Raw genomic sequence first — 22,453 nt, 5'->3', positions numbered from 1 at the left:
TGTCAGAAAGTCTATATTCACAAGCAATTTTAACAATACTGTGATACTGTAGCAAGGATGACTGTGAACTATGGGAAAAGCAGAGGAAAAAAAAGATTTGTGGTTCTGAGGAGTAACGGAAACTAAACTTCTAGCTTGCCAATGCAGGAGTCATTCAGGAGATATTCAGATGCTGTAGTGCTACCAGTTGCCCCACATGTAGTTCTCAGAGCTATGTTTCCCCCAAGTACTTAGATGACAGCATTCTACTATGAAACCTCCAAAGTGACTGAATAAGCATACAAAAGCTAAAACTGCAATACCATATGTGTAATTTTAAGACACAGAGAGGCTACAAAAACTTGCATGCAAAAATAGAGCAAAAGTTGCACACACGGTAAAACTGAAGTCATCAGGATGCTTTTTCTGTGCCAGAAGCCAATGCAGGTCTTCAAACGTTCCCAGTCCTTCTAGAGCAACTCAATAGAGAGAGAAGATATGAGCGTCAAACACTTTTACGTCTTCCGCAGACTCAAGAGTTCAAAGAATGAACTGCAGTTCAGCTAGGACAACTGAGACACACAGGAAATTTTAACCCAGGCAGCTTGGGTTCGACATACTTTAACTCTTGTGAGATTGGAACCTCATTTGAGATGGAAAACTGGGAAGCTAATCTTGCCACTGCCTCTCGCTGAACAAGCCTTTCAGCTTGTCTGTTGTGCAAAAAGAAGGAGGGGAGGATAAAAGCACACAACTGTTTAGAAAAAGTAGGTGGTGTCAGCAGGTACCTCTGCTCATCGGCAGTAAACCACACCAGACGTGAGGATGAGAAGCTATGAAGGGTCAAAAGAATAAAGTTCTGAGACAAATTCACAGTCAAACAAAAATCAGGCAGGAATATTAAAAGCTGCTGCTCTTCTGTGGAAGAGTTAAAGCCATCCACAGGAAGTTCTACAGTTTGACAGCTGTCACTCAATTCTGGCTTTTTTTTTTTTTTTTTGAAAAGCAAAGAGAGGGATTCACCAAAGAAGATTGAATCGTTCTTTATCCGTTGGCCAAGCTACCAGTCCTGTTTCAAGATTGAGTTGACTGGTTTAGTAGAAACCTAAGCTCTAAGGGACTGAAACAGAAATGAGTCTTGGGTAGGCACAGAGCCACCAATTTAGGAAACAACAGAGAGCATTCTGGCCTCTGTAGGAGGTCAGTACTTGCATGGGCAAGCAACTGCTGCTGGTGGTAGCAATGTTTCTTAGTGCCTCTGAAAAGAGAGCACTAAATTTGTTGGCCTTGAGGCTTGAACATGACTTGGTAAAGCTAGGAAAACTGATGCCTGGGAGTCTGAAATTTCAAATTTTAAACCCATCCAATTGTATGCAATATTTTTACAATTTATTGTTCTGTTTGGTGAGTTATGCCAGTAACAGTCAATCAGTCTGAAAACTTTTTTTTTTTTCCCAATTACTTTTTAATAAAAACTTTCCTCAAAAAAATAACAACAAACAGAATTTGGTGACCCAAAGAGATTAATATTTTTCATACCTAGCTGCACAGCACCAATACTTGACTGTTCCTGGACATGTCATTTGCTATGCTGATAGTAAATTTAGAGGAGGACAAATGGAAAAAAATTATGATTTCATCTGCTCTGTTCTAAGGAAGGCACCTGCTTTTAAAATTATTTGATATATATACTTTTCAGTTACATAACACCCTATTGCCAGATTTTACTGAATTAATATTGGAAACGTTAATCTCCAAGCTTCAGATATAAAGTACCAAACTTTACAGCAAGTCACATACAGTTCAAAACACTTTGTATGTCAGTTAAGCTCCTGCAGCTCTTCTCTAAGTTTGTAATCTGCTATATGAAACTGCTGGAAAAAAACCTGCACACATCTACTGCAAGTCGTTAATCAGTGCTGTGTAGTGCACATTAAAAAAGAAACTAATGAATGGTATCCACAAAGCCATGTAACTTCTTTAAACAGTCTAATTTTAACTGTTAAATTTCCTCTAGGTTCTGTCCGCATTGCAGCTGAAGCAATAGCAGTATTTAACAACTGCTTCAACTACAATTATTCTAGTATGATTTCCAGCGTGGTCAGGACATTTTTTCGTCCATGAAACTCATGTTACGAACGCAATACTATGGGCTAGCAGGACACTCTGTGGGATGACAGCCTATTATTTTTATTTCTGAATCTTGAAAAGGCAGACTGTGCTACGCAATACACCAAATGAGCACCGACCTGCCCTGTGCAGCCTACTCTGGGATTTCAAGGTTGGAGGGATGCCTCCTGACAAACCATGCTGCCCGACTGCCCGACACACACCACAGAATTTCACTTTTCAGTCTAACCTAACCGATAACTTCCGACTAAAATCAAGTAATCTCTTTTTGAAAACTAAGAATATAAACAGGTAAGACAGAACGGGTGGGAGGGGGAAGAGGCACTAAAGAGCGAAACATCATCTGAGGTCGCAGCAGGTCAGCAGAGTAGTCAGCACTGTCTGCATGCAGAAGCTGCTAGAAGAATTTAAAAATAAATAATAAAAAAAAAATATCTGTGCAGACATGCCTTGGTACCCAAGGTTTAATTTAAGAGATCTATAGAATAGCTCTAGGCTTCCCATAATTACGGATGACTGCCTGACACCTCCCAGACCATGACAAAGCTTTATCTATCAACTACCTTATTCCAAGAAACGAACAAGAGGCAGCACACGCTAAGGGCAAAAATTAAAACAAACACCAAAATATTTTTATTTTTAGTATGCAGTATAGCAAAAAAATGTTTTACATTATGTTGGTACTATGAAGCTATTTGGAATAAATTTACTCACTCTTTCAGAACACTTAACTTGGATTTGAAAAAAAATATACAAGCAATTTGGATTTAGAATTAAGTGCCCAGGATGACGTGAAAGAAGTGGGTAGCATCTGCTGCCCGCAAGGACCGAGATCATGCCCGAGGCTATGTGAAACGCATACGAATAAAGGTGCTGTCCCCCAAAACTATTTAGAAATCTAACATTCACAATCAGGGAAAATGTAATGTGACTGACAGTCTGTCTAATTCCAACGTAGGAATTAACTGAAATAATTAAAATTCCATTATGAATGAAAACTTTGTATGTTTCTAGAACAACAAACTGAATTTGCCTCATTAGAAAATGCCCTAAATTATTTAATGTTTCTGGAGAATAATTTTAAAAGCTAGGTATTATTTGCAGTTACTACAGTGAAGGCAATACCTCCTTTAGAAAAGCAGTGTTCTAATTTCCAAGAAGCCTTTCTATACTGTTCAAGATAGTCTCCTAACTGTGGAATAGACAGAAACCTAACTTGTTTGCAGACACGAGCCTTTCATGAACTACAGCACTGGTATATGAGTATGTCATGCTATTTTACTGAAGTGCCCCCACCCACACAGTGATATCATCTAACCTGACACCCCGCAGATGTTTAAAAAACCATAGAAAAAAAAAGTAGAGATGTGACTTGGAATTTCCCCATGGACATAACAAAGCAGCTCACCTCTACTCTTTACAACAGCACACAGGTTTCTCTCTTCAAAGATGGTTGAGAGGAAATCAGCTTCAAATACCAGTACTACCAGTGGCCTGTTTTCTAAATTAAGGTAGCTAGACAAGCCTGTTTCTTCTGCTCTTAGCATCCTACAAACAGTTTTCTAAAATTGTTTTTATCCAGGGCAAACAACAAAGCATGATAGCAAATACATTTTTAGTAATTAGAAACACTTATATCTGGCAGTAGCTCTAATAAAAACAGAGCTCCACCAGGTCATAACCTCTACAACCACTTAAGCTGCTTTATTTATTATACTCCCTCTTTGTTTTGATGCACAAATCATTTTCAAGTTGATTTTTAAAAAAGCTAATAATTAGTGCTGTCAAAAAACCAAATAACAAGCAGTGCAAAGAATGGCTTTCATTTAGTTATTGCTTCTGCTTTGCCCAAAGATATATGGACACCACCTCTTGGACAATTAAATGGACATCATCATGTCCAGTAAACTCCTTACTTCACAGTAAGATTTATGCAGTCTGATTATTAACACTACTATCTCAAAACATGATTACATATATATATTTTTAAAAATATGTGCATAGTACCTTAACAAATAAATACAGCCCCATGTAAAAGAAAGGGTAAAGTGGGAAGAAAGTAATTACTTAAAACCAGTCTAGAACCAAAGATACAATTACAGCATTCACAGACTTTTATGGATTCATATGATACACCGATGTTATTAAAGCAGAAAACCACAATTACAGACAGTGACTCCAGAACCTCATTTGAATTTAACCAAGAATGTAAAATTTCTCATTAGGCCACTTCCTGCTATTGCTGGAAACATTCCCTCCTTTAAACGGAGATGGATTTCAAGGTACTGTACTTAGTGTTGTTTTGAGAGTACATTCAGAAGAAAATGTGAACGTGTAGGCAAACTGGAAACTCTCTGGAGAGATTACCCACTTATTTAACCACATTTCCTGTTTTTTAACCCATTTGTCCTAAGTCAGTCCTTAGACTACTGACAAAAATAGATACAAGTGTGCTATAAATAGCTCATTAGCAGCTCTTTCTTGGTAAAACTGAAAATGTTTTGATAAATCTATTGTTCTTACTAGCTCCAAACTAATAGAACTGTGAATCTGATTAATGTTTCCTTGAAATTCTTCTCTGCATAGCACATGGTATTTATAAATATACAGAACCTTAGGAATCAGAGAAAAAGTCGTAAGAACTAATAGTGACAGAAAAAATAGCTTGATAATTGAAATTTAATGAAGAACTTACTAGTAATCTATGTGGGGAACTGCTTTTACAAAGCACAGTTTTGAAGCAAGGGAGGCCAGAGCCTTTATTGCTGGGAGTCAGAACCTAGCTAAATATTTTCAGATCTGAAGGCCAGAGCACTACATCTTTGAATTAGCTGCCTTGCTCTTATTTTCAGCCATGACACTATGTTGATGTAACACAATGAATGTCACTTGAAGGACTTGACACAAGTAGCACAAAACTGCTTTCCAAAAACATTAAACTTGAAGGCTTTCAAAACTTACATTACTTGTAGTTTTTGAACTATTTTAATTCAAGCAATAGAAATTATGTCACCATATTCAAAGAACCTGAAAGTTTCTGTGTTTCCGCTGTCTTGGAGTAGCAAGAGCTCTAAAGACTGCCAATACTATGATTAATACCTTTGCCTATGCATGAACTTCAGTCTGCAAGAGGAGAACGCCAAGAGAATAATACTGCTTCTGTGCCCTTGTGCATAGTCCAAACTAAGATGTCTTTAAAAAAAGAAGCTGCTAAGGCTGTTCTGAACTTTCTGCTACTCCATCCAAACTGCCAGAAGGATCTGAGGGATACAAGAAGTCTGCAATCAAAATACTTGCTGCTTTTTGATCCTTACCACATACATTAAAATCCACTGCTTCTTGGGACAGAATATAGTCTGCTTTCTCATTAAGAAGATAAGGAGCAAGACCTATAAAGGCCAAAGACTACAACATGAAATGTGAAGCCCAATGGTGCTTCACTTGGGAAGAAGAGATGTTTGCCAGCATCTAATACTTAAAAGATGTGCAGGTAGCTGAAGGCCAATTTGGCATGCATTTTCTCAGCAGAGTTTCGTGAAGAGGTGGATTTACTTACGTTTCTTCCATCAGACACAGTAATAAAGAGTAAATGGCCTTTTACAAACCCAGATCTAAAGGTCATGAGCAAAGGATGCTGCTAGTCTAAGAATAGAACCATAAATACTCTCTCAAATTACTTGAATTATTGCAGAATAAGCCAAACTTCAACCCATTAATCTGGTAACAAGAAACGTAAATGGCAAAAAAAATCAAACCCCTCTAAACCAAACAAAAAGCCTATACACTAATGTAAAAAAATATCAACTTTGGAGCTTATAGCCATCCATACCTCCTATCTAAGCATACACCAGTATCAGCTCACCCAAACTGCCACTTGTAAACAAATGCATCAATGACTCTTAGCTGAGCCCAGTACTTGAGATATAAGACCCATAGAAACTTGTCTTTTTGTTGTTGTAAGTATTAACAACATTGTCTGGCACTGTTCTAGCCATTAAATGGTGCTCTACATGCACAGTTGCCCCATCAACACGTGGCTGTAACTCATAAATGCAACCTTGAGACAGAATAAGAATACAAACCCGTCACAGCCAACACTGTGCTGCCCTATAGATTTAGCAGCACTTAAAAAAAAAAAATCTTTAGCAGCACTTAAAAAAAGTTTCTACTTCAGCATTAATAGTGTTGGGGCTGTTCAGTCTTTTTTTTTTTTTGGTTGCATTTAACAGGCTATATATGTTTGACCTAAGGGGAAACCCAACAGTATCAAATAATCACACCTATCAAATACTTAAAGTAGCTGGTCTGAGGTAGATGAAAAAAACCTGCACTACGAGAAAAGACATTTCACCCAACTACAACATAATATATACTATCCAAAACAAAACCATTGTTCTTCCTGAGTGGGAAAAACAGGTTCTGAAGAATGAAATTTGTGTGAGATTCTTAGATATAACAAACCCTTCTTCTTGACATGAAAATTAATACATCTAAGGATGCTTCAGTATTACCTGAACTTTTTCTATCAGCAATCCATTAGCTGCTGTAGGATGGCTTCCTAAGCAAATACTGCTTCATTCTCCCCAAGGAAAATTTAAAAAGTTCCATCTCTGCTCCCCTATAATTTTCAGCATATATAGTCATAGCATTATGTAGATAAGTTCTATTATCACTAGACTTCCACTATAAGAACAATTTTAATTCTGAAAGATTTTCTTTTGGTAAAGCAGAGAGTTTTTATAACCAATATATAAGGTGTTGAAAAATCAGCAGGGCACACATCCCTGGTATGACAAGGTTCCAACCAATTTTAGCAGTTTGTAAGGCAGGATTGAGATCCTTATGTGTATATCCAGGAAATATGACAGAGCAGGAAGCTAATGGCTTCTAAAACCTAATGGTTTTTGCTGGATGCAGAACATTCTTGAGTATCCAATGTCTGTAAGCAAGAGAAACACCGAGACAAGACACAATATTGCACATAAGAGGGGATGGACTGCTTATATATATATTTGATATATATTGGACATATTTTCAAAAAAGCCATCTGCATCAACAGTTTTCTCATGAAATAAAATTAGAGCATGCTGACCAAGAAACTGCTCTGCTGCTTAAAAAGGTCTCTAGTTTTTTTTTTTTTTTGCTGTTGTTGTTGTTGGTTTTTTTTCCCCAGAAAAATAGAGAAGCGGTGGAACAAAGCAGCTGGTGGTTGGTAGACATACTAGAGTATCATCATCTTATAAAACTAGTACCTATGTACTTCTGAAGCCTAGCGCTCACATAATTTCCAGTACTGTACCCTGTTTGTCATTTACCTAAAGCATTTTCCAAATTCTTCACAAGTGAGCCACTTAGGAAAAAAGAAACCAATTGTACCTCTTCACTTCACAATTTTGACATAGGCTTCCAAAAGCGTGAGTGTGATAACTCAGCATATTTGGTGGTCCTTGCCAATCCCAGACACATCTCTCACCTTACAGATGTGCAGGTTAGTGCCCAGTCACACAGCCAGTTGCGTCTGTGTGGGCCGAAGTCAGCAACACAGACTAACCCCTCCACACTGCCCCCAGATATCCCAATACAAGAGGATTTACATAATGGCAAGAAGCATCAATTTAAAAAGATGTGTTTGAGAGATAAAAGAAGGTAGCTATATGCACCATAAAGATACAGAATGACCAATTCAGTGGGAAAAGCAAGTCACTTTAATTGTAAGGTATACTAAAAATCAACATCTCTATCAAAACTGAGAACAGTTGAATCCAAAAATCTCAAGCAATATTTCCTTTCATTAACACAAACCAAGCATAGTCTGCAAGAATATGAATTTATTTCTTTCAAACACATCATTTTTAAGGCACCCTGAAGGTGTCCTTTCATGATTTTATAAAACCTAAAATTATTAAAACCTTTCAAAACACAGACTCACTCGGGGAAACTGCGTGTTCTTCTCATAATTCCTGAAGTCACTGGTACTGTAATAATAGCCTGTCATATGCAAAATGACAGCAATTTCATAAATGAAGAATGGGCTTAGAGATATACTATGTTTATGAATTTACTTTGGTTGTCATTCAAATATTATTATTACAAGAAATGAGAAAACTGAAGCCAAGCGATCCAAAAGAGACCAATTTCACAAAGAATATAGTTGGGACAATATAGACACTAGTGTCCAGTCATGTCCTTCATCTGTCTAACCTTCAAGCTACAGAAAAACAACTTAGTCACCAGTGAAACACATCCCACATTTATTACAGCGACTTAAGACAGATATACCTTGGTAAGTAAAAGAAAAATGCAAACATGGCAAAAGGAAGTAGAGTATGAACTTCTGAAGAGAGAGGGTTTTTTTAAGTAAGGAGCTTTAAAAGTGGTGCTTTGAGCAAAAAGATTACAAGCAGCAGTAAGATACACAATTTTCCTGTCTTTTACGGTATAGTTTTGTTAGTGCAATTAATGTTTTTTTTTTAATTTTTTTTTTAAGTTGCTACTTCTATTGAATTATATCAGAAGTACAATGGCAACAAGCAGGCATCACAGTTATAACATAAAAAACCCAATACTTTTGGAACCTGATTCCGCAAAGGTCTGTGAATGTTTTTAACTCAAAAAACGCAAGCAGTCAGTTACCACACTGAAAGAAGCCACAGGACTGGCTGTTAATATTTTTACATACTTTCTTCCAAATTGCTTTATTTACTATTCGTGGATACACAGAATTTTTATTTCTCCTTAGTAACTAAATTTGGCAAACTGGCAACCCAAATCAAAGCCAGAGTATTAGCTTACAAGCAAACATTAATAGGTAGCACTATTTTGCAGGCACGGTGGAAGTATTGAGTCATGGGAAAGATCTGACTGAAGAAAGGGACCTTGGTTACAGATGCAGTGGATTCTTTGGAAGACATAGTAGGAGGTAGTGCTCTGCTTCATTTTACCAAATTCTCAAATTTGAGTTCTATGGTAAAATCTAGTTTGCCTTTTTTTTTCCTACAGACTTGGTAACTTGTGATGACCTTGAAGTAGTCATCACCATTTTGACTTTCAGCCAGTCCTTACTTCTACCAATATACATATTTAAAACCGCACCATGTACTCCAGTCAAATGCATGTAGATCAGCAAATCAGTAATAATTACTCACAAAAGTATACCTTAAATTTATGGCAAAAAAATGCCATAAACTGATTTCATGTAGAATTTTATTTATCTGTCTGTTTAAATAAGCAGTGAGTTGGAACCAGACCACAGCAGCTTTTCAAGATGTTACTGCCGTAAAAAAAACACCAAACCAAACAAAACAAAAAAACAAACCAAAAAACAAAACCACACGACAAAACAAAACAACCAAAAAACCCCAACAACCAACCAAAAAAACCCGCAAACCCCTGCTGTCCTTTACTCTGCTAGGAGAAAATGAGATAAAAATTGTTGCAAGGCATATACAGTGTTCAGCAAGACCGCATATTTATCCTATTTATTCCAGTGAAGGTAAGAACTTGCACTGGCTTCCAGTGTTACTATTTCATAGTTTTTTTCATTTCCAAGACTCACTGAATCCCTACAGCATTTTGAAAAGGGCATGAATTTGAAATGAAGAATGTCTTTGCATGACCTGAACAATAGATCCTTAAAAATTGTTCAAGTCCAAAATTAACATTTGGAAGCTATCTGGACTCAGGAGTGACCCACAATAACTGGAAAGCTTAAGATTTTTCACAGTTCAAAGTAAAGGCTTTTAATAATTTTGAATTACTTCAACCGCTGAACAAGTCCAACACTATAATTTCATCCACACATCAATAAAGTTTAAGTGTTTCATTAAATTTAAATTGCTATTTGTCATGTAAAGAAATCTTAAGCTAATGAAATGCTTTTTATTAGAATGGATCTGCTGTACTGTTAGAAGTCTATCATATTTTCCCACTTAAAAAGTAAGAGTTCAAGGGCTCGATAACTTGGCTACAGAGAAGAGACGCTCCAGGCTGAATTTTGTATAGAAATGTTGTACAGAAAGCTAGGACTGTTAGTTACACTAAAATTTTCAACTTAAAAACACGTACACACCCCAGGGCAGAAAGTGTTACTGAAGCACCGAGCAGACAGCTATTTTCCGACTCTGCTAGTCTTGCTGTCCAGTGGCAAGGTACGTCTTGGAGATTGTATTTTCATCAGTGTTTTTAAAATGTCAATAACTACAGCATCTTTAACTACGGCACACATTCAGGGATTAGAAAATAATCATTTTTATCACTCCTCTTTCATCTTGAATTCAGTATTGGTTTGTGCTTGACCATAAACCCCTTACGCAATATTTCAAACCATAACCAAGAATGTGAACTGACCAATGGCTTTATTTAGTAAGGGCATCAAGGCTTTTGGACCTCCCTTGCTGAGTTGTCTGGGGCAAGCCCAGGTATTTTAAGATGGTTCTCTGCATCTACACAGGTGGTACAGGGGGTACTGTAACACTATATGTTGTATAGCTCTTGAAGAATCCTCACAAGACACTAAGCACCTTTATCAGGGAAGAACACACACTGTTATGGATTGTTTCTAACTAGTACCGACATGCTAAAGGTCAACAAGACAAAACCATTCTCTAAGCACAACAGTGTGAATTATAGGAACCACATAAGCGGCTCCCTCCACAGACAAGACTGGCAATTTTGATACAGCTGAGTTTACTTAGACCAATAACAAAGTTTTAACTTAGGACTTCCCATTTAAATATCACACACAAAACTCTCATCCTTTATAACTTGAGCTAGAGGACTATGACTTAGTTACAAACAACAGCAGACAAACCTCTGCTACAGGTTAACCATTAGCCTTACATGACAGCCACAGTCACCTATGAGTAGGTAACAACACACTGAAGTTTCCCAAATATTAATCACGCTCTCTAAATGCTTCTTGACCTCACAGTGCTCCCATGCACAGTGTCTTCTGAAACTGTGACTATGACCTCAGTATGATCTAAGAAACTCTTCCCCTGTTTACAGTTCCACAGTTTCTACACAGTAGTGGTTTGCCTTGAACCCAGCTTTTAAAATGGATGCCTTGACTTCCACAGGATCTTGTTTGCAGCACCGACAACCTCAAAACAGGAAACGTAACTGTATGCGTTAGCCAATACAGTATGAAAAACATAACTGTTCCAAGAAAGCAAATACATTTAAATACAAAATAATAAAAAAAAGATAATCCTGCAAATGCATTTAATCTCTCAGCAGATAAACGCTGTGTAGTAAAAAATTAGTTCCGTCAATACAGAAGGCTAAGGCCCACACACTAATTGACTGCCATGCAACTGCAGTGCAAGCAGCAATGCCTTTGGAATCTGGCTAGACACTGCCAAAGGGACTTTAAAACAGTTCTGGGTACAAGTGAGCAGTCCCAAGACAGTTTAGCAGCAAACACTACCCAACTGGATATTCGGTGAGAAACAGTGAAGCATCTACAGTGAGCACACCTGTGGAAACAGATCTTTTTAGGAAGAGACTAAGCACAAGCTAAAAAACCTAACTAGGGAGCGTGGGACAGACCCAATACCACAGTTTGGGACTACAGGTAATTTTACTTTTCATGTGACTTTCTTTCCCAACTTCACTTGTTTCATTACACCTTGGTTTGTTAAAGATTGCCGCAGAAACTACCCTGAGCATTACCAAGATAATAAAAATCTAATTTCTAAGGGTAATAAAGGAGCAGCCTAGCACTGAGCCCACTCAAACACATCATTCACAAACAAGGTTTTAGGGTTTTTTTGACTTGTAATCAAACAAGTAATCAAATAAACCCAAATAATAGCAATAGTGGCTATTGACTTGGGAGTTCTAAAATTTTTGATTTTTTATACTATGACCTTATCATACCTCCCTCACCTCCCTGGTCTTCAGTTCTGGCTCCCAAACCTATCTGAAGTATCACTGAGTTCTTCCTCTCCCACCCTTCCATCCATCCATTCCTATACATTTACCCAACCTGCAAACCCAACCTGTCAGTGCTCCAAAATTGTTTCCTGCCTCATTCCAGTAACACTGGGGCACCCAAAGTAATCAGTAAACAAAACAGTAAACATTAAGATGACATTTGTGCCTATCACATGCAAAGTAAACATGAAAGCATTCACTATGCCAACAAGTTAGACCACTGAGTATTGGTCTGCTGATGACATGATTTATTACTACTTACGTTTTATTGAAGGGTTGGGGCAGTACAAAACTTGTGTGGATGTCCCCTCATTCATGCATGTAATAAGGGGTGCCAGAAGAGGGAAAAGTGATGCTTGCCCTTTCTCTTCTATGCACTATCATTGATTCCAATCCCCAATTAATCTGCTTTGAGCAATGCAGAGATCAGACGCTATTATCAAAGACACGTCATAAAAATACTAAATAATATTAAAAGAGGTTAAATGTTTCTCAAAGAGCATGCTTGAGACTCTAAAAAATATTTAGGCTCCCTTGTAGCATAAAAAAAAAAAAAAAAAAGAGGTTGTTGACATTAACAGATGTCCACCCAGAGATGGACTGCAAACTAATGCTGCATGAACGAGAAAATGCTGAACTGATAAGTCTCCCAGGTAAAGATCGAACTGGCTTTTGAAATGCCAAACTGGGGACAAGTATGGTACAACTTCCTACAAGTGGATAGACAACAAAAGAGACTTCTGAGTTGCTGATAAGTAAATCCTCTGGAGTTGCAGTAACTATCATCTCATTTAGGTTTTAGAGTGACTTCTAATACCATCAGTTCGAAAGGGTATGTGAACAGACAATTCTCAAGCTACAATAAGAACAGGAATCACAGCAAGACTTCTTTTCAGAGAGAAAAGGCTTTTGTGCTCATGCTCTTCCCCATCCCTGAAGCAATACAGATGAAGCCTGTCTTAGGTCTTCAGAATTTTCAGATAAATATTTTTTTCCCCTATCATATTATTTCCATTTTTAAAATACAGCCTGCTTTAAATAGGCAATTTACAAATTTGCTGACTAAATTTTGCAGTTTGAGAAGAATGCAGGTATTCCAACTTTTAATGAAAAATACTTAAGACAAAATGTTTTTGGAGCTTATTAGCAAAGCATACGTGGACATACCCGCAGGAGGGGGTTTGACAGGTAAAGCCAAAGAGAAGCTGGGAGAGAAATGATGACAGTCTAGTACACGACTTCTGGTAAGCTTAATAGCAGAAAACACTATAAAGCAGAAAGTGTGAGTGAAGGCAGACATGTGCAAAGCAAAAGGAAGAATAAGACATAAAATAGTTAAGTTGCAGATGAACTACTACTGCATGCTTGCACATCTGACGTCTAGAGTCTGCTGAGACTAGCCAACAAGAACCTCGATTCAAAATTAGCAGCAGAAAATCCTGCATACAAGTAGTGTGCAGAAGCACAGGAAGATATCTAATAAAGTCTACGTGCAAGTGCAACTCAATATGTGGCATATAGGGACTGCAAAATGCAACGTCTCTCCAGAACAGTTTCTACTGGGATTTCTATAATAGTCAGAAATTAAAGATAAGCTGTCAACAGATACTACAAGAAACTGGAGAAACAGTTCCTTCTCCTGTTCTCATCTTTTGTAACTGTTTCCAAGGACAGAGAGGGTATCGTGTCCATTCCATTTCACCAGCTAGAATGATCCTTAATATTTATTCAGACACCAATGTAATATGTTAAAGAAATCTCACTGTTGTCAGAAGTGAGAAATGTAATGAAACCTGAATGTCTGAAAGTGAAATTGAAGAAAAATCTGAGGTTAAAATGAAGTTACACAAATGAAGGTATTTGGAAACATGCAGTGAAATTTGTGCTTATATTTCAAGCAGCAAATTAATTTATTTTTTACAAAATTAATTGACAGGCTACCATATGACAACCCCAACTTTGAAATTTTAGTACATGATTCTACTCTGCGAAGAGCAGTAAACCAAATGCAAGAACTGCAGTCATGCAACACATGGATTGTTACACTTGCTGGTTGAACAGGTCATTTAAGGATGTTGAAGTCAACTCATCCTAATAAAAATTCAGGTTTTTTGATACAGAACATAGTTAATACTTCCCTACTATAATGACAAAATATCAATTACTAATGTATGTTGCAAATGCAGCTAGTTTGAATGAAAAAAAGTGTTTTTTAACTGGAGTACTTAAAGAGTATTGTGTATAAGAACACTCTGGTCTAAAAAGTTTCTCCACAAAAGCACAACACACCAGCACAAATACACAGCTGTTTCTTCAAGTGTTGATTCCCTTTTGTGCAGCATTGTGTTTATGTGGTCTTCTCATTTTCTTTTTTTATTTTTTTTTGCCTTCACATGTCCCAGATGAGCTTGCTGCAGCTCAGTTCTTCCAGGATGTAGAAGAGAGACCCAGCTATACTTTACACTTACCTGCTCGGGGCGGGGGGGGGGGGGGTGGGGAGAGGAAAAAAAAAAAAAAAAAAAAGAAAAAAGCTCACTTTGTTGCTGCAATTCCTAGCAGTTAAAGGTGAGTTCCCTTTTCAGTAGCTAACGTTGGCACTCTCACCAACGCTGAACCCCCTGTGCACTCTAAACTGCAACCTGAGAAACACTCAAAGAAAATGAAATACAATGGCATACAACAATGCAAGAATGCACAGGCTCTAAGACATGTAAGACTTCAGCCTGTACCCTCTACTTCTACTCCAGTAGCTAGATGAAAATAACTAGCTAGTAGAATATATCTGTGACTGTGTCACAAACAGTTGGAAAAAACTGGCATTTTGAAACAAAAGCAGTACAACTGACAAATCCTTTAGCAACTTTATTTACCAATGCAGAACACTTTTTTTTTTCTTCTTAATATTATGGCATTTATTTCTTATATGCAATAGAACTGCAAAAGCATCACTGTTTCTTCCTGTTCACATACAAAGACTAACTGGCTCATTATATCCCTGCATCTAAATAGCAGAATTTGGCCTTAAAGCATAAAAAGGCAGACAATTCCTAAACACAGGACATCAATAGTTTGAGATCTGTTGGAGTTCAAACTCATCTACATCAGTAAGATAACTCTGAAGCCATCCATTTGAAGTGTTAGAAGAAATCTAAAGGGTTACAGAGATTTCAAACCAAGCTATTTTGAACATTTCAGTCAAAAAAGTAATTGCCTATTTCTTAAAAAAAATATAAATTTCTACTATATCCAAATTTTTTTAAGATGTAAATGCACTTGTCATCTTTCATGTAAGCAGGGTGCTGGTGCCCCAAATTAAACAAAAGAAGAAAAGTTAGGGTTGACAAGTATGTCGCTGTGTAACTACAAATTAAATATGCCTTTTGATATTTCATTTTTAACTGTTGAGTACCTTTTCATCAGGCTATTGCCATTAGAATTTTTTCATTATATTTTTAAGTTAGACAAATAACAGATAAGAGACATGACAAGTATATAAAATCTGATTTAGCAGATCTGACACACTTAATCTTTCACTGTAACAGTGGCATTTGATATATTTGAAATGTTTCAAACAACGCTCCCTTAACGTGCCAAATGAGAAGTTCAGATTTAACTCTACTATATTCAATTTATGCCAAGTACAGAATGAGTATCTAAAAAACACAAACAATCAACTTTCAGCTGAAAGTGCGAAATCGCCTGAAACTTTCAATGCAATGTGAAATTTTAAATGCTACAAAAACCCCAACCCACCCCATATCTGACAGCACTAGTGAAACACGGAAGGCACATATTTCAAAAAGATTGTTAGACTAGCCTCTGCAACTCTGTACGCTGTAAACTTTCAGTGAACGTTGGCTAGACTGCACAGCAGCCAGCATTTCAAAAATAATTTATGAAGAGAGATCACCATATCTGAATTCCTCAGAAAAATAAATGAACACCCCCCTTTTTGTACGGTAAACAAATCCACACTTACCATGGTCTCAAATTTATATAGTAGTTGTATATGTAAACAAAATATAATGAAACCTGCCACATTATTAAAAATAATCTCACATTTGCATGCAAAAGCTCACATTAATAATCTAAAAGACTGAATGCCCACATACAACTATTTTTGCTTGTACTACACAAATTTCAGTACAAAGAAATCTTTTTCTATCCAAATTCAGAGTTACACAACCACCTTGTTCACCCTCCAAAAGACTATAGGCTTAGAATCCAGAAGAGATCACAGAGCCTAATTTTGTTCGGTGACTAAGACAAAATATATGTGTTTAAATTCTATTTTAAGAAAACCAACAAAACACAACCTACTACTGAAAGAGAAGAATGAACACAAACAAAAAAAATCTTGTATGCTGAACTAGCAGATTGACCAGTATATAAAAAAAATAACCTAAAACCATATTCGGCAACTGATTAACATTGTGTTTCCCATTATTTCTTTCATCTCTTTTAATTCTGTTAATACCGTAGATTAAATTAGAACAATGTTTCAAACAAGAAAAAAGAACTAGATTGCATTGTTTCTGCATGTTAAAATTAGTCTTTGTTGCAAAGACTCAGAAGTCAACATTGAAATTAAAATGAAAATTTAAATGAAAACTATTTATTAACCATAAATCTAATTAAGTTAATAATACTGCCTTCTAACACCAGCAGTCACACCTTAGATCAAAATAAAGGGGCAAATGTATAATTACACTGTGTACAAGTTCTTTCTGACATTCAGAACTTTCATATTGAAAAGAGCATGTATGTTGAAAAACTAAACAATAAAAGTTTTAGCACATAGGCTAAATTAAAAATTGCCCCATGCAAACAATTTGCCCCTTCTTATATTTAAAATTTTAACAAAAACCATATGTATAAGTAAATATCTGATAATTACAGGGCAATTGCCTATGTAAACAAGGCATATGCTTTTTCCCCACTGACAGAAACACGGTACAAAACTTTAATATTATGTATCTTTCAAAGCTTGCTCAGAAGGCAAGCTTCTTAATTCTAATTTCTTCTTCAGAACTGTTCATTTGTTACAGTTCTCCTCATTCTTCTATTTTCTCTTCTATTTCCCCGTGAATTATATGATACAAGGAAGTACTGTCCCCAGTACTTACAGACAGATGACTGCAAAGTTGCCAATGATAAACAGATTATCAAGGTTTTTGGATAAGATTTTTCTGAATATTCTACACATTTCAAGACTTCAGGTAGTCAAATTAAGCATGAATGTTCAAATTGACAGGAGTCAAAGAAGGCATTTTAAAGATAAAGATTAAAATGCTTAAGCGAGTTATTAACTTGACATAGAAAACCCTGTGGAAGCAGGGACAGAATCCTGCCTCCACTTTTCTTCCCCTCCCAGATGATGCCTCACTCCCTTCTCAAACTCTGTTAACAGCTGAGGATAGATTTTTGCTTCTAACATGTCCACTTAATAAAAACCCCAGTTTTATCTCCAAAACAGCCTCCATTTCATAAAGCAAGTCCAGTCTACCCACGTGGGAAAAAATGTTATTATTTAAACATTGCATTATACTTGATTGTCTTTGTGTGGTTTTTTTCTGTACGTAATTTTTACTGACACGGAAAAGAAAGCAAACAAAAAAAACCTGGAATGGAAACCAGAAAATTCTCCTACTGCGTTGGTCTGTATGGCTCAATCACAGAATTAGCAATAGATATATGTAACTTCTATATGGTAGATTTACAGGGATTTGAGTAATTTGGCTGATGTTGTAGACCTTGACTTTTGTAGCCTTGATTCTAAAAAACAGAAACAACATTGATGGCATTGGCAAGGCAAAACATTTAGGCCGTTGTGTTTCTCAGCGGTGCTGCCTATATACTGCATGTAGCATTGCCTGTACTGTACTATAAGTATATAGTAATATATACATAACTTCTGCCAGCTATACAAAGAAAGTGATCAGTGACATGAATAGGTTGTCATCCCTACAGGAGAAAAGTGCACGATTGAGCGGATTTCTTCAATTACACTGCAGCTTCTGATAAGCTCACTGGTCTAGTGAGTATCAGACCTCTCTGTCCTTTTATTTGCACTTCAAGTCTGCCTCTTGTTTGTATAAGTCCCTTCAGTCCATTTCTGTGTTAATTCTATTTCTAAATTCTACCCTAATTTACGTTTCTACCTTGCTCATCCAGTCCTGGTTTCCCCCTGTGTTCCACCTGCCCTCCTAGCTTGATACCAGTCGTCACCACGAGCTTTTTGTTCCAGTCTGCTCCCTCCCTTGCAGTCACCTTATCTTCTACTAGCATTAGTATCCTCCCCATGAACAATTCCATCTCCCCGAAAGCATTACCTCCCTGATGGTCCAGATGAGGTGTTCTATTTTACTCAGGCTTTCAGCTTCTGCATTCTGCTCGGTAACAGCAGGGGGAGCATCGAGAAAGGAGTACTGGCTAGTGCTTGGCTGGTACAATTGTTCAAAACCCGTCGCAGTCCTGAAGCTCTGGGCAGGACTGGCAACGCGGGAAATTCATCCTGAGAAAATTCTTAATGTTATTCCTAACCAATTCCCGAGCATTTTCATACCCACATTTTTCCACAACGTCCTTTACCTGTGACATCACACCAGTCAAATTTTCAATTGCCAGATGGAATGCTTGAAAGTTTCAGACTGCGTCTGGGAATTTATTTGCCTTTTACCTTATCTTTGAAATATGGGCAAATTGATGTCTTTGCTCTCCTCTTTCCTTTCAAAAAAAGAACTCTTCTTGCCAAAATCTGCCTTTTTACTATCACTAGTACTATGTGAAAGCTAATGCAGAAACACCATGTAAAATAACTTCAGGCCAGACTATAATGTCTTGGCGATCAGGCCTAGCTGTATCCACTAAGGAACATCAAGTAACTGTAATTATGCAACACTACACATCACTGATAGGACCACAACTGAAGCCTAAATGTTTTGCCTTGCCAAGTCCATTAACTTTTTTTTCTTTTTAAAATTAAGGCTACAAAAGTCAAGATCTAAACCAGACAAATGACTCAAATCAAATCTTTAGATTTTCCAGTCATAAAGATTACTGAAGAACAGATAATATTTTCTACTATACAAATAACATTTTTCCCCTCAACAAATCAACGTGTCGATCTTTAACAAATCCTTGTGTGAACTGTGTTTGACTCAGTGACCCACTCCCAGTCAGTCATCTGTATGCTATTTTAGTTTAATAAAGTGGATACTTTTCATGCTGTATGTGGAGATGAACCATAAAATAGAGCTTTGTTTGTTTCCAAAGAGGAAAATGAAAAGATAGTATGTCTACCGCAGTACTAACTGCATCTTTGAGATTACGCAAGGGTATATTTTCTCAACTATAATCTTGTACAATTTAATGTTGTTTGTAAATACTAGTTTATCAGAAAAAAAATCAATTATATGCTTGCAGGGTGATTTTTTTTTTTTTTTTTATTGAATACTGGAAAAAGTCAGATTATCATATGCCCCATGAAGAGGTGTTTTGTTCCCCACCCCCCAGCCTTTTTCAATAATGAAGTTCCTCTACCTCCTCCAAGAAGCAGGCTTTCCCAGCCACTTACTAATTTTATCTTCAGAGCATCAAATATTTTCAGGGTCAACTAACCATTGCTATAAGCAGACAAACTGAAGGTACTCAAAGTTACTCTTTTATACCAGTAGTCAACAAGGTACATCTGACAGAATTTATCCATCAGGCAGATAGTTCATCAAGGTGGAAAAGCATGGAAGAGGTGATTACATGTTCCTTCTTAACATGTATAGCTTGGGGATTAACAAAAAAACCCCAACCAACCCAAACGATTTTTTTTTACTACTTCAGATTGGCACCTCTTGGCTAACGCTATGATATGTAACCCTGAAGAGGAGTCTCTAATATTCACCATCTTTACTTTGATTTTTTTGCCAAAAAGTTGCAGAGAAAATACATGAAACCAACAATAAATTGGACAAGCAGCAGACTAAGGCACACCTCTAATAGAAATTCAATATTCTCTTTAAACGAAAAAATACTATAGAATAATCCTAAAGGCAATGTGAGTCTAGTAAGTAGATCCCAATGCACTAGGATCAAGAAATGAGCACATAAAAAGCTGACACAACTTCTTTCTCTTTGTCTTTGTTAGCTGGTGGGAACACAAACATGCCAAACAAAAACGTACTTCAAACATGATGAGAAGTTATGTATTATTCAGATATAAATTTGAATGTGCAAGATTAAAATTTAAGTTATTTCCGCTATAAACTGTATCAGAGCACATATTCTGAGCACAAAAGAAGTAACAAAAGATAGAAGAGACACTTTTCTCTAAAGTAATAAGCCCTAAAATCTTTGTATTTTTCAGGTCCAGCGAGTGAGCACTGCAGCTCTTGATTCACAGGTTACAAGCGTGCTTCTTGTACCTCCCTATCAAATTTTAGAAGTACCACAAAATTTCTACTAAGCTTGATGTATACAACTCTATGAAGCAATCAAAACAAGAAAGTACAAATTGTCATGTCAATCACTTATTTACTAAAAATTAATACAAGATCACCTTCAAAATACCGTGTACCATGTTACTGCAACTAATTTCTACTTGGTATTAACCACGCATTCATGTGATAAGCGATTTAGAAGCATTAGTTTTAGATATGACAAATTAGATGTTCAAAGAACCTAAATGTTAAGATGTGCACAGTATTCACTACTTATGAGTCTTTTTTTTATTATGCTTCCTTAAAACAGAGGCTCTTAAAGCACCTGAATAATGACTAACATCTCAGTCATTCTAAATACTTTATACCTGCCCTTTTTCAATGGTTTAACATTCTTTGCTGAACTACTGTTATAGTATGTATTTTCTCATAATTTTACCTTTTCAGAACTGTAATTACATCTATTACAAAAGTAGCCAGATTCTTTGGAAAAAAATATCCCAGAGAATCTCAATGAATTTCCTAAGAAAATAGCAAAGATGTCTTTCATAATTCTTTCTATTGTATATAAGCAATGAAGCAAAATAATCACAAAAAACAAGTATTAAAGAGATTATCAATGATAAAAGCTGCTTTAATCATTTGGGGGTATTTGAAAAATGATTTAGGAATTAAGTCTATGAGAAAGAACTTATAATAAGAACTTGTCAAAAGTTAAAAACACAGATGAGAAAAAAGTTTTTAATTGTACAGTATATTTTAGCTCCTATCAATCACTGTTAAAATAATTTCAGAGTTTAATAAGCAGATATTTACCTGCTGGAACAAGACAATCTTTCCAATCAAAATATCCTGCATAAATGCCAGGTTCCAGTGACCCAACTATTGGATCTGCCTTGAATTCAATGTACATTTCAAACAGTCTTTGATCCAGCTCTTTCAAGGATTCCATACTAACCTAAAAAACAAAACAAACAAAAAAAAAGGGAGGAAGAACATAATAAATAGTCATTAATTACAGGAATTAAATCACATACCCCAAAAATTTACCTCATGTCTTTAATTTTTGGTAAAGAGTAGCAATTACTTACACATTTCAGTTCGTAATTGCATATACAAAAACCTAAGAATGTTCATATTATCTGTCCATCCTACCCAGTATAATTTTTTTTTCCTGATTGTGCTCAGCAACAGACATTTTTGGGAGAAGTCCAAGGAATGCTAAAGCAGGCAGATCACTCTGTAATTATCTAATGGCAGGATGTTTTTTTTCCTGCATGTCAGGAGGTCCTGATCTTGCACCAAGTAAACAACTGAATTTTGTGAATGTTTTAAAACATGCCCATAATAATTTCCATCCTGAAACATGAATATTTTCATCTAATACTTAAGATCTACCAATTGTAATATTACAATTTCTCACGATCTGCTCTATATTTGAAAAATACACAGATTTATTTAGGAGTCTCTCCCTTCTGAAGCTGTACATGTGAACTTCCCCACTCTACTTCAAAGCATATCTGTACAACAGATATTTAAGCTGCAACTCACCAACATCTGCAGAATTTTCTCTTTAACAGCTTTCTATGCAATTTTTAGTAATTCACACAACTTAACCATTCTGAATGCCTAAGTGATATGCACAGCTTGTTTATAGTATCTGAACAACTTTAGATTTTATGCAAGACCTTATTAAACATAGGTACCCCCTGTAATTATGAATTCTAAAACAACTCTGGAACACAACGCGTATCATAAAGTGTCAAAGTAGACATTATCTTAGGATGGTAAAGGATGCTAAATGCAAATAGAATGCTGAAAATATGTGACTTCTACATAAATGTATTTATGTTTATAAGTAAGAGCTTAAGCAATAGCAAAGTAAAGCTTTTACACTAGTACTAATTTTCCTCAACCACTAGGGAAAAAAGCATATATATGTGTGTGCGCGTGTATGTGTAGGTGGTTTTTTTTAA

General features: G+C 36.3%; 1 protein-coding gene across 5 annotated transcripts in view; it reads right to left on the bottom strand.

Annotated features, from left to right (window-relative positions):
* The window catches only part of EXOC2 (exocyst complex component 2), a 517,534-nt gene that overhangs the window by 16,171 nt on the left and 478,910 nt on the right, over window positions 1-22,453 (bottom strand). For all 5 annotated transcript variants that reach the window (XM_049823849.1, XM_049823848.1, XM_049823845.1 and 2 more), the window contains exon 23: window positions 21,294-21,435. In XM_049823849.1, coding sequence (XP_049679806.1) covers window positions 21,294-21,435 — 142 coding nt within the window. The remainder of the gene's footprint in view (window positions 1-21,293; window positions 21,436-22,453) is intronic.

This window comes from Accipiter gentilis, chromosome 20 (assembly GCF_929443795.1).
Source record: "Accipiter gentilis chromosome 20, bAccGen1.1, whole genome shotgun sequence".
Taxonomy (NCBI): Eukaryota; Metazoa; Chordata; class Aves; order Accipitriformes; family Accipitridae; genus Astur; species Astur gentilis.
Note: the sequence above shows the minus strand (reverse complement) of the source record. Positions and strands in the feature narration are given on the sequence as shown.